The sequence below is a fragment of the Gopherus evgoodei genome, chromosome 2, assembly GCF_007399415.2.
Source record: "Gopherus evgoodei ecotype Sinaloan lineage chromosome 2, rGopEvg1_v1.p, whole genome shotgun sequence".
In the NCBI taxonomy this organism is placed as follows: domain Eukaryota; kingdom Metazoa; phylum Chordata; order Testudines; family Testudinidae; genus Gopherus; species Gopherus evgoodei.
Window position 1 is genome coordinate 252,624,809 of NC_044323.1, and position 16,101 is coordinate 252,640,909.

Consider the following 16,101-nt stretch of genomic DNA (forward strand, 5'->3'; position numbering starts at 1 on the left):
GGTCTAAAAAATTATGACTGGCATGGAGAAAGTGAATAAGAAAGTGTTATTTACTCCTTCGTATAACACAAGAACCAGAGGTCACCAATGAAATTAATAGGCAGCAGGTTTAAAATGAACAAAAGGAAGTACTTCCTCACAAAACACAGTCAACCTGTGAAACTAGTTGCCAGTGGATATTGTGAAGGCCAAAACTAAAACTGGGTTCAAAAAAATAATTTTACATAAGTTCATGGAGGATAGGTCCATCAGTGGTTATTAGCCAAGATGGTCAGTAATGCAGTCATGCTCTGGGTGTCCCTAGCCTCTGACTGCCAGAAGCTAGGAGTTTATTACAGGGGATGGATTACTTGATGATTACCTGTTCTGTTCATTCCCTCTGAAGCACCTGGCACTGGCTGCTGTCAGAAGACAGGATACTGGGCTAAATGGATTACTGGTCAGACCTAGTATGGCCGTTCTAATGGTCTTATGATCTCAATGCTGTGGACTGTGCCATGCAGTGAATATGCCCATTCCGCTCCTCACCCAGTCTCTACATTGTATGCCTGTGTCATGCACTGAACATTCTTGTTCCCCTCCTAGTCTCAGCACTAGAGGGCCATATTTTGAAAGAGGGACAGAAATAGTGGTGGGGGCAGGAGGGGTTATTTGCAGGGGGAGAGCTGAAATGCTCCTCAAATCCCTCACTGCACGTTCTGATTGCCCTTTCTCTCCTCCCCACACTCCTGCACTGCTCTGACCTTCCTCCTTCCCTAGCAGCAGCAGCAACCAGTGAAGGGGAAGCTTTGAGCCCCTTCCACACTACTGGAGGCAGCATGGTGAAGGAGGGGAGTTCTGGGTTTCTTCCTCTGATTAAGGGACAGTGGAGGGAAGGGAAGCCTCTGAGCAACTTCCATCTCCCTTCCCTGTTCAAGTCTAGCACTGTTGCACAACTTACCCTCCTCCCATGTTTCTGCTCTGTCAGCACTTCTGAGCAGCCAGAGAGCAAAGGTCCTTTTGAGGATGAGCCTTTATTCACTGAGGGATCACAGAAAAAACTACGTTTTTGGAAATCCAGTGCAGCATCAAAACTCTATTCACTGAACTGGGTTTTAAAAAAACCACCACACACAGTATTTTGGATGATCCTTTACATGAATAAGAGTCATTTTCTAAGGGTGTGCTGCACAGCTCTAAGCTGGCAAAGGGCCAGAGCACCATCCTGCATCCTTCCAGTCTCCATATCCCCTGCACTGCTCCCACGCCCCCACATTTGCCTTCATTGTTCTGACCCCCCTATATCCCCTGGCTCTGCACCAAAAAAAGTATGAGAAGCTGTAAATGTTATGAGCAGTTGATGTTAGAGGGCGGGGAGGCTGTGTATCAGGAACCCTTCAAACAACTCAGCATCTTGCCTTCCTTTTGATCCCACTTAGTTCCATTCTATGGAAGCAGGTGAAGATTATGAATCATGAATACGTTACCCTAACCACTTACATTCTTTCATCTTCTATTTAGTACCAATTTCCTTGATAATATTTTTAAAGTAAAATCAGAGTCTGAATGTGAATTTTAGAGCATCTCTCATTCAAATATTACTCTTAAACTAGAAATTTTGGTTTCAGGGCAAAAAACTTTCCTGCACAATGCAGTCAGAGATCAAGGACACACACGTAACACATTCTCTAAAAGCCGCTAATGGTAGGGCTCCAATTCACATTGCCTGGGTGCAGCTCAGGTTCAGTCACCACAGCATGTAACTCAGTTACTGTGACAACAGACTGCCTACCATCCTTCTGGCTTCAACAGAGCCCTAGCCTTGCTGCAGATGTGCATTTCACTCTTGGGTTCATCAGTCTGGCATGCACTGAACTGTAGTTACAAACTTTATTCTTAGTAACTTTCAGTGTGGCTTCCCCAGAGGGGCAATGGGTCCCATGCATTAGCTAAAATAAATCCTCAGTGACTGAGCTCAGTTTGGGGAGAACCAGAGCCAGAGTTTGAACCCTAGGTGCAAAAATAGTTAGATGAACCAGGAGATTTGTTTTGGATACGGGAGCCTCTCACTCAAATGACCACAAGTTTAGACCTCTAACACCCCAGCACCCTCATAAGACACAGCATATTTAAAGACAATCTAACTAAGCATGAAGATTTTGAGAACTTACAATAGTCATTCCTTAAACAGCAACATTCAACCTTAACTTAAGCAGAGCTGATGCTCTGCTAGACTAAAGTATGTTAAGGGAGAAACTTGTTGCTACATAAAATTCTCTTATTTTCCTCAGTCACTAACATTTGTACTTCAAAGTCTCTGTATCTTTCTTCTTCTCAGTTTTGTGTATTTTTCAAGTAAGAATTATGCAATACACGAAAAAAGTGAGTCATATAGTTTGAGAACACAGGTATACAATATTCTCACTTGTAAAAGATATTTAGCAAAATCTCCAAAAACACTAACTGTGAGGGATTTAAAAAAAAAAATTAACTGGGAGCTGAACGTACAATAAAAATGGAACATCACTTTTAAAAGGTCACATCACAGAATAAAAAAATAAGAGTAAAATGTAATAAGGCTATGTCTACACTATAGCCTATGTTGGCAAAACTTATGTCGCTCAGAGGTGTGACTATTCCACCCCCTGAGCGACATAAATTACACCGACATAAGCATTTGTGTGCACAGCACGACGTCGGTGGGAGAAACTCTCTCGATAACATAGCTTATACCGCTCGCAGAGGTGGGGTTTTTTTTTTCATGCCAATGGGAGAGGTCTTTCCCATAGGCGTAATGTCTTCACCAGATGTGCTGCTGTGACACAGCTGTATCAGTACAGTTGCACCACTGCAGCGCTGTATGTACAGATATATCCTAGGAAAGAAAGGAAAAAAACACAGAACTCCAAAGGTTAGTAATCTATCTTTTAAACAAAAAAGGCAATCTACTTTTTCTCATTAAAATCTGACACACAGCACTAACTGAGGAGCTTATGTTGTGAAAACATACTGCATCGCACGACAGTGCTTGATCAAGATCAGCAATCAGGAGCAAAAAGGAAAGTACTGTTTCATGATTATAATAGCAAATTCTGGAAGACAACCAAATACATCATCTGGCAGCTCAACAGCTGTTACAGCTTGGTAGTAATACCTTGGCATTTGCTATAAACTATAACTTGAAAAAATTGATTTCTCATCTGCCAGAAACAAGAATATGTTCTCCTTTTAACATTTCTGAGTTTCTTTCAATAGAATAGTTAGATTTTCAAGCTATTTTTATTCTGCATGTTTCTCAGCATGGCTGCCAAGTTAATTTCATATTATTTTATTTTGATTCAAAAATAAATTTGGGGGATAAATATTGGATGCAACTTAAATAAACGACATGCTTAGCCAAATTCCATCATAATAGCATAGCGAATAGAATAGAATAGTTGTCCTTCATGTTAATATTTATTGCCTTGACCATTTAGTCGTAATTATACTTCACACACACTTGAAAACAGGAAGTTTCCAAGCAGTTTGAAGTTCAGGAACCTTCTTGTTTTGTTGGTAGTGAAGGAAATCATTTTCCATGTTGGAGTCAAAGTGGATGGATGTAGCCACATAATATATTATACTTATTAATGATGAGACTATACCAGTATTTGTTTTTAAACAACTCCTGGATATAATATACTAGAAGAAGGCAGGAATTCATGGCTATTTTGCATAACTATATAAAACAATTAAAGCATTTTTGTTTACACAGTACCTGTCCACAAAATCCTGTTTCTAAACATAATATTTCACTGGCACTGTTAAATAAAAGAATGCTTCATATCAAGAATGTGAAACAGTTAAAGGTCATTAGAGTTTCAGTTATTCCAGTTATTTGAAGGTTAAAAACAATCTCTCATACATATTTTAGATTCTGGCATTCCACTTAGGTCTTGAAGTGTCAAACAATATCTCTCAAAAATCAATATTCACGCAGTACATCTATGGGGAAAAGAAACTCAACATGGTGTAAGCTATGAAATAGATATCTACCTTTATGCCCAGTGCAGTTTTCTTGGCCTCTGCCTTTAATCTTGTTGCTCTTAACACTGGCCTGCTTTTCTTGTAATCTTGTTTTCCTAAGGTAGAAAAAGAGTTAATGTAAATGATCCACTGAAGATAAGGTACATCTACAATAATTTTAGCTTCAGTGGCAGATCTAAAATTTTTAAGAGTTTAGTGATAGAAAGTTGTGCCACAAGAACAGGACTAACAGCAGGGTCAACAATGGCCTTTAAAACAAACAAAACCAGAAAACCAAAAACAGTAATTAACAAATCAACCTAGAGCCTGATAGTTCAGTGAGCTACAAAATGCAAATTATGATATGCCTCCAATGGTATGTTATTTACTAAAATGACAACTGCAAGGCTCAGTAACCATCAGACAGCATGTATTTAGAAAATATCATCCTTCTGCAGGAGTCCCCCACCTTCCACCAGTCTATTCAGTATATCTGTGGATATCTCCCCTTGTACAAGCTCTTCTCCCCTGAACAGCCCCATCTTAGGGATTAAATATTGTGAAGACCCTCTGTATTCGGGCAAAAGTCATGCATAAAGGATGTGGATAATTATGATGCCAAAAGGAAAGGTAAAAGCACCAGAAAGTATTGTCAGAGGAAAGCTAAGGGTATGTCTACACTATGGGATTATTCCGATTTTACATAAACCGGTTTTGTAAAACAGATTGTATAAAGTCGAGTGCACGCGGCCACACTAAGCACATTAATTCAGTGGTGTGTGTCCATGGTCCGAGGCTAGTGTCAATTTCTGGAGCGTTGCACTGTGGGTATCTATTCCGTAGCTATCTCATAGTTCCCGCAGTCTTCCCTGCCCCTTGGAATTCTGAGTTGAGATCCCAGTGCCTGATGGAGCAAAAATCATTGTCGTGGGTGGTTCTGGGTAAATGTCGTCACTCATTCCTTCCTCCGGGAAAGCAACGGCAGACAATCATTTCGTGCCCTTTTTCCCTGGATTGCCCAGGCAGACGCCATAGCACGGCAACCATGTGTACTGGATGCCACTGACAGAGGCAATACTGCAGCGCTACACAGCAGCATTCATTTGCCTTTGCAAGACAACAGAGACGGTTATCTGTCGTTCTGTACCATCTGCTGCTGTCATGGGTGCCCCTGGCTGAGGTCGGCCGGGGGCACAAAGACAAAAATGGGAATGACTCCCCGAGTCAATCCCTCCTTTATGGTATCTAAAAATAGAGTCAGTCCTGCCTAGAATATGGGGCAAGTGTACTAGAGAACCAGTGTATCAGAGAACCAGAGAGCACAGCCACTCCATGTCAGATCCTGCAGAAATGATGAGCTGCATGCCATTCTAAGGGGTGTCCCTGCAGCAACCCCACCTGTTGCTTCCCTCCTCCCCAAACCTTCCTGGGCTATCGTGGCAGTGTCCCTCCCATTTGTGTGATGAAGTAATAAAGAATACAGGAATAAGAAACACTGACTTGTTACTGAGATAAAATGGAGGGGGAAGCAGCCTCTAGCTGCTATGATAGTCCAGGCAGTACAGAATCTTCTCTTTACATATGAAAGGGAGGGGGCTGATGGAGCTCAGCCCCCAGTTGCTATGATGAGGACAGTTACCAGCCGTTCTGTACCATCTACTGGGAATGACTGGGAACCATTCCTATTTTTACCCAGGTGCCCCCAGCTGGCCTCACCTGAGGCCAGCCAGGAGCACTCACGGGCTCATGACCAAGACAGCTATCAGTCCTACTGCACTGTACCGTCTGCCATCAGGGAGGGGAGGAGAGAGGATGCTACTGTTTACTGCTGCAGCACCGTGTCTACCAGCAGCATGCAGTATACATAGCATGGCATAAAAAAAAAAAGTCAAGAAACGATTTTTCCCCCTTTTCTATCACAGAGGGGGACGGGTGCTAAATTGACGAGACAGACCCTGAACCATCCTGGACAATGTGTTTGACCCTACAGGCATTGGGAGCTCAGCCAAGAATGCAAATGATTTTCAGAGACTGCGGGGACTGTGGGATAGCTGAAGTCCTCGGTATCCCCTCTCTCCCTCCATGAGCATCCATTTGATTCTTTGGCTTTCCGTTACGCATGTCACGCAGCACTGTCCTGTGGACTCTGTATTATAGCCTGGAGATTTTTTTCAAATGCTTTGGCATTTCGTCTTCTGTAACGGAGCTCTGATAGAACAGATTTGTCTCCCTATACAGTGATCAGATCCAGTATCTCCCGTACAGTCCATGCTGGATTTTTGGATTTGGGACTGCATCACCATCCGTGCTGATCACAGCTCCACGCTGGACAAACAGGAAATGAAATTCAAAAGTTCGCGGGGCTTTTCCTGTCTACCTGGCCACTGCATCCGAGTTCAGATTGCTGTCCAGAGTGGTCACAGTGGAGAACTGTGGGATACCGCCCAGAGGCCAATACCATCGATTTGCAGCCACACTAACCCTAATCTGATATGGTAATACCGATTTTAGCGCTACTCCTCTCGTTGGGGAGGAGTACAGAAACCGATTTAAAGAGCCCTTTATATCGATATAAAGGGCCTCGTTGTGTGGACGGGTACAGCGTTAAATCAGTTTAACGCTGCTAAAATCGGTTTAAACATGTAGTGTAGACCAGGCCTAAGAGAGTCTTAGGGAAAGGAAGGGAACGAGAATTAGGGAATGAAAATTTGTATCCTAAACTCCAACAAATTCATCCAGTCAATGCATAGTAAATATTTTCCACCATTAGAGTACAGGGCCACTGGAGCTTTATATTGCAGGAGCTGCTAACATCCTAAGATAGGAGGGCACCACAGAGCAGAAGAAAAATCAGAGAAACAACCCAAAAGGTTATCTCATGAGAAGAGAGGAAACAGAACCAGCAGGGGTGTCTACCCTCAAAGTATTATAATAGCACTGTTTGCTATGCAATGGTTAAGGAGCTGTCAGAATTTCCATTATGAATTGCAGGAATTTATAACTCAAAAATTCACTCCAGGGTGAAATTTGGCACAGAACTATCCCAACCTGGAATATTTTTGAGCCAATTTTCAATAAAGTGATGCAGCTGTTCCAACTTACTTGTGAACAAACTATAGACATTTATCCATTTGGGATTTTTTAAATACTAAAAATATCTTCAGTTTAAAAAAAAAAAAGTGCTAGCTCCAGTTTCAGCTCTCATGACTCAAATTCTGTCATGCCTTCCTTGGTAAACAAAGCAGAACAACCAACAGAAGAATTACATCCAAATATCTGCTCTTCCAGTGATGCAACAGAATTAGATAATGAGAACTATGCAGCTTTGAAAGAGCACAGGGAACCAGAAGCCACTGATGTCAACTGAAATCCCCCCCACCTACTGATATTCCCTCTGAAAGGTAACCTGCAAAGATGACTGACATTGGAGTAAATATTTCATATGGGGCATGTACCCTCTCTGATTAAAGTTCATTTGTTAGGATCAAATCTACTACTACAAGGAGAAAGTCTATTATTGCTTGTAGCAAGGTGGCCATTTACTGCATGCCCCCTTGTGGCGAGGGGTTCTTTTCAGGCATGCTTCCCCTTTTGTCTCCCTCTTGTGGGCCACTTAAGAACTGCACACAGGCTTTCACATGAATACCACCACCACCTGCTTGGGGATGGTTTAACAACAAAAACAATCCTCAGGGTCACAAAATAAAGTTTGTCACCATGCAATAGTCCATAATTATCTCTGGTGTCTTCTCTCACAGCCAGAGCTCTTCTTTTGTCCCATCTGTTCTCATAGCCCAACTCTTCCTGGCTGGAGTTCAGTCTTCTGGCACTGGCCTCTAGGCCCTCAAACTTCTAGGTCCAAATTCAGCCCAGGTTTTCCCATAGGAGCCTGCTGGTCTGTTGGTCTCAGGGCATTCCCTGCAAGAGCCCTTCACATTCCCTCCCATCTCTCTATGCTTTCTTGCACTTTCCCAAACCACTGCAGCCTACAGCTGTTCTTTATAGGAAAATCACCCTGATTTTTCCCAGGTTTGGCTCATTCTGTAATCAGGAGCTTCAGCCAACCAGCCCTTAAGGGTTGTGCCACCCTGTTACATTAAAACAACAAGCAGTCCAGTGGCATCTTAAAGCCTAATATATTTATTTGGGAATAAGCTTTCGTGGGTAAAACCCACTTCTTCAGATGCATAGAGTGAAAATTACCGATGTAGGCATTATTATACTGACACATGAAGAGAAGCTATCAGGGCTACCCCCAATACCTGTTACATTACTCTTTCCATCAGTTTCAAGCACTCTGGTACTACTTACTCCAGTAATGTAGTTATTGATGAGGCTGGATTGCAGTTACATAGAGAATGCTGCCAGATTTATATTAAAGTTGATATGAACAACTAAAGTCACCTATATAACAAATATTGTAACTCTGCAGCAGTTAATTCTCCAAAACCATGTACCTGTCATTTCATTTACTACTCCTTGCTAAATACAACAGCCAAAAGACATATTGGAGAAGTCTTGAGTCCACCAAGTGCAAAAGTTTAAAGGGCATCTCTTCAGTTTTTTGCAATGAAAACTAGATCCTACAATTGTACTAAAAAAATGCTTTAAATATCTGAGCTTTCTAAAGCCCTCAGAAAGACATCTGCACTACAGGACTGTAAAGAGCGATGAAATGCAAAGTCCCTGGCACATAAAACTGATAGTTATCATCTGTAACACACTGCACAGATAAATAATGTAGGTTCCTTAGGTTCTTTGGGCCTACAGATTCAACAGTTTGGAATATGCATTTGCACACTTCTAATTCCTTTCTGTTTCATCATGCTCATACTGCAAGCTCTCTCCGTACATATGTCAGTCATCATTAGTCTAAGCTGTTTCTTCTTCCCAGCAAGTGACAGTCAAAGCCCGTTAAGATGGACTCAGACAAAGCTCCATTTGTCTCTTACCAACATCTATTTGACAGACACTGAGTTCTCAAGGGAGCATTGGCAGAGAAGCAGCAGAGGATGCAGTTGGAAAACTTCCAGACTAAATTTGACCTTGTGTACTGTTTAAGCAAAACCCTCTTCTCTTCCATCCCTTATCCACTATCCTCTGTAGAGTGGAAGAGTCCTTGGTTCAACACAGTTACCAGAAGACCAGGATATGTTGCACTAGTGAGCATAATAAAGAGAGGCGCTTCCTGGTCAGGAATTTCTCTAGTTTTTTGCTTTTAAGGCATGGCTCTCTCTCTCTCTCTCTCTGTCTTCTAACTGCATGTTGTCAAAGTGCATCCCTCTCCTTAAAGAAGTGGTAATGGAAAGAAAAGAAGACCGACACAGTAAAGAAAAAAGATAAATGTGACAGGAGCAGCTGGAGCAAATTTACAATGTCAGAACAGTACATAACTAGAGAGTGAGAAATCAAAGAACCCTGTAAGAGGGAAGGTTGGAAAAGCTTTGGAAGATGTGGCAAGCACCAAGTTATAGCTGGTAACAACATCCAGCAAAAGAGGAAGAATGTAGGAGATGCCATAAAACTGAACATTTTGCAATAGCACACAGGTCACTAAGGTCTGGTCTACACTACAAGGTTAGGTCAAATTTAGCCGTGTTAGGTCAATTTTATAAGCACAATCAATCCCGTTCTGCTGACCTAAAGGGCTCTTAAAATCGACTGCTGTTCTCCTTCCCAACGAGGGGAGTAGCGCTAAAATGACCTTCCTGGATCAAATTTGGGGTAGTGCAATTTGATGGTATTGGCTTCTGAGAGCTATCCCAGAGTGCTCCAGTGTGACCGCGCAGGACAGCACTTTCAACTCCGATGCACCAGCCAGGAACACAGGAAAAGCCCCGGGAACCTTTGAATTTCATTTCCTCTTTGGTCAGCATGGCGAGCTCAGCAGGACAGGTGACCATGTAGTCCCAGAATCGCAAACAAGTTCCAGCATGGAGCGAATGGGATACATTGGATCTGATTGCTGTATGGGGAGAAGAATCTGAAGGCAGAACTCCAAACCAGCATAAGAAATGATATATATGCCAAAATCGCACAGGGCATGGTGGAGAAAGGCTACACCAGGGACATGCAGCAGTGTCGCGTGAAAGTTAAGGAGCTCAGGCAAGCCTATGACAAGACAAAGAAGGCAAATGGTTGCTCAGGCTCAGAGCCCCATACATGCTGCTTCTATGATCAGCTGCATGCCATTCTAGGAGGAACCCTACCAGTACCCCACCGCTGTCTGTGGACACCTGCAAGGGGGAAGTCTCATGCAACACAGAGGAGGATTCTGTGGAGGAGGAAAAGGAGGAGAATGCCCAGCAGGCAAGCGGAGAATCCGTTCTCCCCAGCAGCCAGGACCTTTTCATCACTCTGGAGCCAATAACCTCCCAGGGCGAATTGTTCTCGGACCCTGAAGGCAGAGAAGGCACCTCTGGTGAGTGCATATTTGTAGCTACACTACAGGAGTTAAAAGCAATAGTGTTTAATGTTTGATTTGCCCAGAAGACTTGGGATGCATTCGCAGCCAGTACAGCCACTGGAAAAGCCTGTTAATATGTCTAGGGATGGAGTGGGAATCCTCCAGGGACATGTCCATGAAGCTCTCCTGCAGATACTCTGAAAGCCTCTGCAAAAGGTTTCTGGGAGGGCTGCCTTATTTTGTCCTCCACGGTAGGACGCTTTACCATGCCAAGCCAGTAGCAAGTAGTCTGGAATCATTGCAGCACAAGCATGGCAGTGAATGGTCCTGGGTTTTGGTCACATTCATGCAACATTCGGTCTTTATCTTTCTGTGTCAGCCTCAGGAGAGTGATATCATTCATGGTCACCTGGTTGAGTTAGGAGAATTTTTGTAAGGGAACAGTAAGAGGACCCCATTCATGCTGGGTTGTTTGCGCTTAGCTAAAAGGGATTATCCTGGAGAATAGCCATGTGGTTGGGGAAGGGGTGTGCTGTACATCCACTCCAAAACCACAGCCCCTCCTTTTAAATGGCAAGCCCAAGCAGCATTACTTGCAATGGGAAAGGACGGTGCTGCAGTTTGAAACCATTCCCACAAGTTATGAAGGCGGAAAAAGTCAACCCCACGTACCCTTTGGTTTACCATGGCTGCCTGGAAACTGAATTCTGTTGCCCAGCCGTGTGTGATGTGTCACCAAACCGGCAGGTGCTCAATACAAAAGGCAAAATGCGACCTTGTACCTAAAACACATGTGCTGTCTGCCGTGAATTGCTTGATTCACAGTGAAAGAGTCTCCCTTTTGTTCTCAGAAATGTTTCTTAAATTGTACTCTCCCTTTTTATCCCCCCTGCAGGTGCAAATGTTTCTATGCTCCCCCTATCAACTCTGTCCCTGAGGTTATCACAGATTAGAAGGTGAAAAAAAACACTCACGATGACATGTTTTCAGAGCTCATGCAGTCCTCCTGCACTGATAGGGCACAGCTGAATGGATGGAGGCATTCACTAGCAGAGGCCAGGAAAGCATACAGTGAGAGTGATCAGAACATGCAGGAGGAGACGCTGAGGCTAATAGGGGAGCAAATGGACATGATCAAGTATCTGGTGGAGCTGCAGGAAAGGCAACTAGAGCACAGACCCCCACTGCATCCATCGTATAACCGCCTGCCCTCCTCGCCAAGATCCATATCCTCCTCACCCAGACACCCAAGAATGGGGGGGGAGGGGCGGGAGGCTCCGGACACCCAGCCACTCCACTCCAGAGGATGGCCCAAGCAACAGAAGGCTGTCATTTAAACAGCTTTGATTTGTAGTGTGGCTACAATAAGCAATATGGCCTTGTCATTCCCTCCTCCTGCACCCCACATGGGCTACCTTGTCAGTGACCTCACTTATTTTTTTTTAATAAATAAATAATGAATGAAGTCAAAACAATGGGGACTTTATTTATTTTGCCAGCTGTGGTCAAAGGGGAGAGGGGAATTGGCTTACAGGGAAGTATATTCAACAAAGGGGGCGGTTCTGCATCAAGGAGAAACACACACACCTGTCACACCATAGCCTGGTCAGTCATGAAACTGTTTTTCAAAGCCTCTCTGATGCACAGTGCATCTAGCTCTGCTCTTCTAATCACCCTGGTATCTGGCTGTTCAAAGTTGGCCACCAGGCAATTTGCCTCAACCCCCCACCCCGCCACAAATGGCTCCCCCTTACTCTCACAGATATTATGAGGTACACAGCAAGCAGCAATAACAATAGGAATACTGGTTGCACTGAGGTCTAACCTATTCAGCAAACAGTGCCAGCAGGCTTTTAAATGTCCAAAGGCACATTCTACCACCATTCTGCACTTGCTCAGCCTATAGTTGAACTGCTCCTTACTACTGTCCAGGTTGCCCGTATATGGCTCCATGAGCGATGGGAGCAAGGGGTAGGCTGGGTCCCCAAAGATAATTATTGGCATTTCAATATCCCCAATGGTAATTTTCTGGTCTGGGAAGGAAGTCCCTTTTTGCAGCTTTTCGAACAGCCCCACGTTCCTAAAGATGTGAGCATCATGCACCTTTCCCGACCATTCCATGTTGATATCAATGAAAAACGTTCCTTGTGATCCACCAGTGCTTGCAGCACCATTGAGAAGTACCCTGTGTGGTTTATGTACTGTTTGGCAAGGTGGTCCAGTGCCAAGATAGGGATATGGATTCTGTCTATTGCCCCACCACAGTTAGGGAACCCCATTGCAGCAAAGCTATCCACTATGACCTGCACATTTCCCAGAGTCACTACCCTTGTTAGCAGAAGGTTATTGATTGCCTTGGCTACTTGGATCACAGCAGCCCCCATGGTAGATCTGCCCACTCTGAACTGATTCCCAACTGACCAGTAGCAGTCAGGCATCGCAAGCTTCCACAGAGCTGTCACCACTTGCTTTTCAACTGTCAGGGCAGCTCTCATCTTGGTATTCCTGCACTTCAAGGAGGGGGAAAGCAAGTCACAAAGTTCCATGAAAGTTGCCTTACGCATGCGAAAGTTTCACAGCCACTGGGAATCATTCCATACCTGCAATACTATGCGGTCCCACTAGTCTGTGCTTGTTTGCCAGGCCCAGAATCAGTATTCCACTATATGAATCTACCCCAATGCTGCCATGATATCCCAATTGCCACATCCAGTGCTTTCAGGAATGTCCGTGTCCATATCCTCCTCCCAATTGTCCTCATGCTGGAGGCTACTAACCAGGCTCTGTACATGCTGCAGGACAATGCATGAGGTGTTTACAAGGCTAGTTGAGGAGCATCCGTATCCACGAGCAATTCCTGGATAGTGTCCATGTGGAGACAGCTGAGGTAGCTGTCCCAGTTCACAGGACTGCTGACACACCACTGGTGGAGGAGGAGATGGCTCAGGGGTGGACACTGGCAGCTGGTTACTTCTGGTAGCAGGCAGTGCTCCACCCCTGCTGCGAACCCTCCAGCCACGGTAATAGGTAAACGTTATGCTCTTCTTGATACAGGAGAGAAGGAATCACCCCCCACAGTAAAGGAGGAGAAGCCTCGTACCCCTAAGGCTGGGAGGTCTGCTACCACCACTGAAAATAGGAAACATAGGGTAGTGGTGGTCAGAGACTCTCTGCTGAGGGGGACAGAGGCACCCATCTGTCGCCCTGACATTTCATCTTGGGAGGTATGCTGCCTGCTGGGGGCCTGTATCCGAAATGTTACAGAGGCATTGTTGAGGATTATCTGGCCTTCTGACTACTACCCCATGCTACTCATCTATGTGGGCACAAATGATATTGTGAGGTGTGACGCTGAGCGGATCAAGAGTCACTACAGGGCTCTGGGAGTATGGGTGAAGGAGTTTGGAGTGCAGGTGGTACTCTCTTCGATTCTTCCTGTCAAAGGTAGGGGCCTGGGTAGAGACAGATTCACCACCATGATGCATGTCTGGCTGTGAAGATGGTGTCGCCAGGAGGGCTTTGGCTTCCTCGACCACGGGATGCTATTCGAGGAAGGACTGCTAGGCAGAGATGGCGTTCACCTTTTGAGGAGGGGAAAGGCCCTATTTGGACACAGACTGGCTAACCTAGTGAGGAGGGCTTTAAACTAGGTTCGACGGGGACAAGTGAGCAAAGGGAACATGAAGACCTGGGAGATGAGTCGGAAACAAGAGGGAGCATGGGCTATAATGGCAGAAAGGAGGGTCAGGGCAAAACTGGGAGGCAAGATCAAACCAGTATCTTAGATGCCTATATACAAATGAGAGAAGTATGGGTAGTAAGCAGGAAGAACTGGAAGTGCTAATAAATAAATACAACTATGACATTGTTGGCATCACTGAAACTTGGTGGGATAATACACATGATTGGAATGTTGGTGTGGATGGGTATAGTTTGGTCAGGAAGGATAGACAGGGAAAAAAGGGAGGAGGTGTTGCCTTATATATTAAAAATGTACACACTTGGACTGAGGTGGAGATGGACATAGGAGACGGAAGTGTTGAGAGTCTCTGGGTTAGGATAAAAGGGGTAAAAAACAAGGGTGATGTCATGCTAGGAGTCTACTATAGGCCACCTAACCAGGTGGAAGAGGTGGATGAGGCTTTTTTAGAACATCTAACAAAATCATCCAAAGCCCAAGATTTGGTGGTGATGGGGGACTTCAACTATCCAGATATATGTTGGGAAAATAACACCGCAGGGCACAGACTATCCAATAAGTTCCTGGACTGCATTGCAGACAACTTTTCATTTCAGAAGGTTGAAAAAGCTACTGGGGGAAAGCTGTTCTAGACTTGATTTTAACAAATAGGGAGGAACTCTTTGAGAATTTGAAAGCAGAAAGAAGCTTGGGTGAAAGTGATCTTGAAATCATAGAGTTTGCAATTCTAAGGAAGGGTAGAAGGGAGTACAGCAAAATAGAGACAATGGATTTCAGGAAGGCGGATTTTGGTAAGCTCAGAGAGCTGACAGGTAAGGTCCATGGGAACCAAGACTGAGGGGAAAAACAACTGAGGAGAGTTGGCAGTTTTTCAAAGGGACATTATTAAGGGCCCAAAAGCAAGCTATTCCGATGGGTAGGAAAGATAGAAAATGTGGCAAAAGACCACCTTGGCTTAACCACGAGATATTGCATGACCTACAAAATAAAAAAGGAGTCATAAAAAAATGGAAACTAGGTCAGATTACAAAGGATGAATATAGGCAAACAACACAGGAATGCAGGGGCAAGATTAGAAAGGCAAAGGCACAAAATGAGCTCAAACTAGCTATGGGAATAAAAGGAAACAAGACGACTTTTTCTCAATATATTAGAAGCAAGAGGAAGACCAAGGACAGGGTAGGCCCACAGCTCAGTGAGGAGGGAGAAACAGTAACAGGAAACTTGGAAATGGCAGAGATGCTTAATTACTTTTTTCGGTCTTCACTGAGAAGTCTGAAGGAATGTCTAACATAGTGAATGCTTATGGGAAGGGGGTAGGTTTAGAAGATAAAATAAAAAAAGAGCAAGTTAAAAATCACTTAGAAAAAGTTAGATGCCTGCAAGTCACCAGGGCCTGATGAAATGCATCCTAGAATACTCAAGGAGTTAATAGAGGAGGTATCTGAGCCTCTAGCTATTATCTTTGGAAAGTCATGGGAGATGGGAGAGATTCCAGAAGACTGGAAAAGGGCAAATATAGCGCTCATCTATAAAAAGGGAAATAAAAACAACCCAGGAAACTACAGACCAGTTAGTTTAACTTCTGTGCCAGGGAAGATAATGGAGCAAGTAATTAAAGAAATCATCTGCAAACACTTGGAAGGTGGTAAGGTGATAGGGAATAGCCAGCATGGATTTGTAAAGAACAAATCGTGTCAAACCCATCTGATAGCTTTCTTTGATAGGATAATGAGCCTTGTGGATAAGGGAGAAGCGGTGGATGTGGTATATCTGGACTTTAGTAAGGCATTTGATACGGTCTTGCATGATATCCTTATCGATAAACTACACAAATACAATTTAGATGGGGCTACTATACGATGGGTGCATAACTGGCTGGATAACCGTACTCAGAGAGTAGTTATTAATGGCTCCCAATCCTGCTGGAAAGGTATAACAAGTGGGGTTCCGCATGGGGTCTGTTTTGGGACTGGCTCTGTTCAATATCTTCATCAACGACTTAGATGTT

At 44.1% G+C, this 16,101-nt stretch overlaps 1 protein-coding gene and 1 long non-coding RNA gene across 16 annotated transcripts in view; one reads left to right on the forward strand and one right to left on the reverse strand.

Moving 5' to 3' along the window:
• TRIQK (triple QxxK/R motif containing) overlaps positions 1 to 16,101 on the reverse strand; it is a 129,099-nt gene that overhangs the window by 57,847 nt on the left and 55,151 nt on the right. For 14 of the 15 annotated variants that reach the window (XM_030553457.1, XM_030553458.1, XM_030553456.1 and 11 more), the window contains one exon: positions 4,015 to 4,100. In XM_030553457.1, the coding sequence (XP_030409317.1) occupies positions 4,015 to 4,100 (86 nt within the window). Of the gene's footprint in view, positions 1 to 939; positions 1,021 to 4,014; positions 4,101 to 16,101 lie in introns of those variants that run through there. The other variant, XM_030553459.1, reaches the window with a different exon arrangement.
• LOC115646960 lies at positions 941 to 2,354 on the forward strand. Its single transcript, XR_003999180.1, has 2 exons — positions 941 to 993; positions 1,219 to 2,354. It is a non-coding gene; the product is annotated as an uncharacterized LOC115646960 (long non-coding RNA).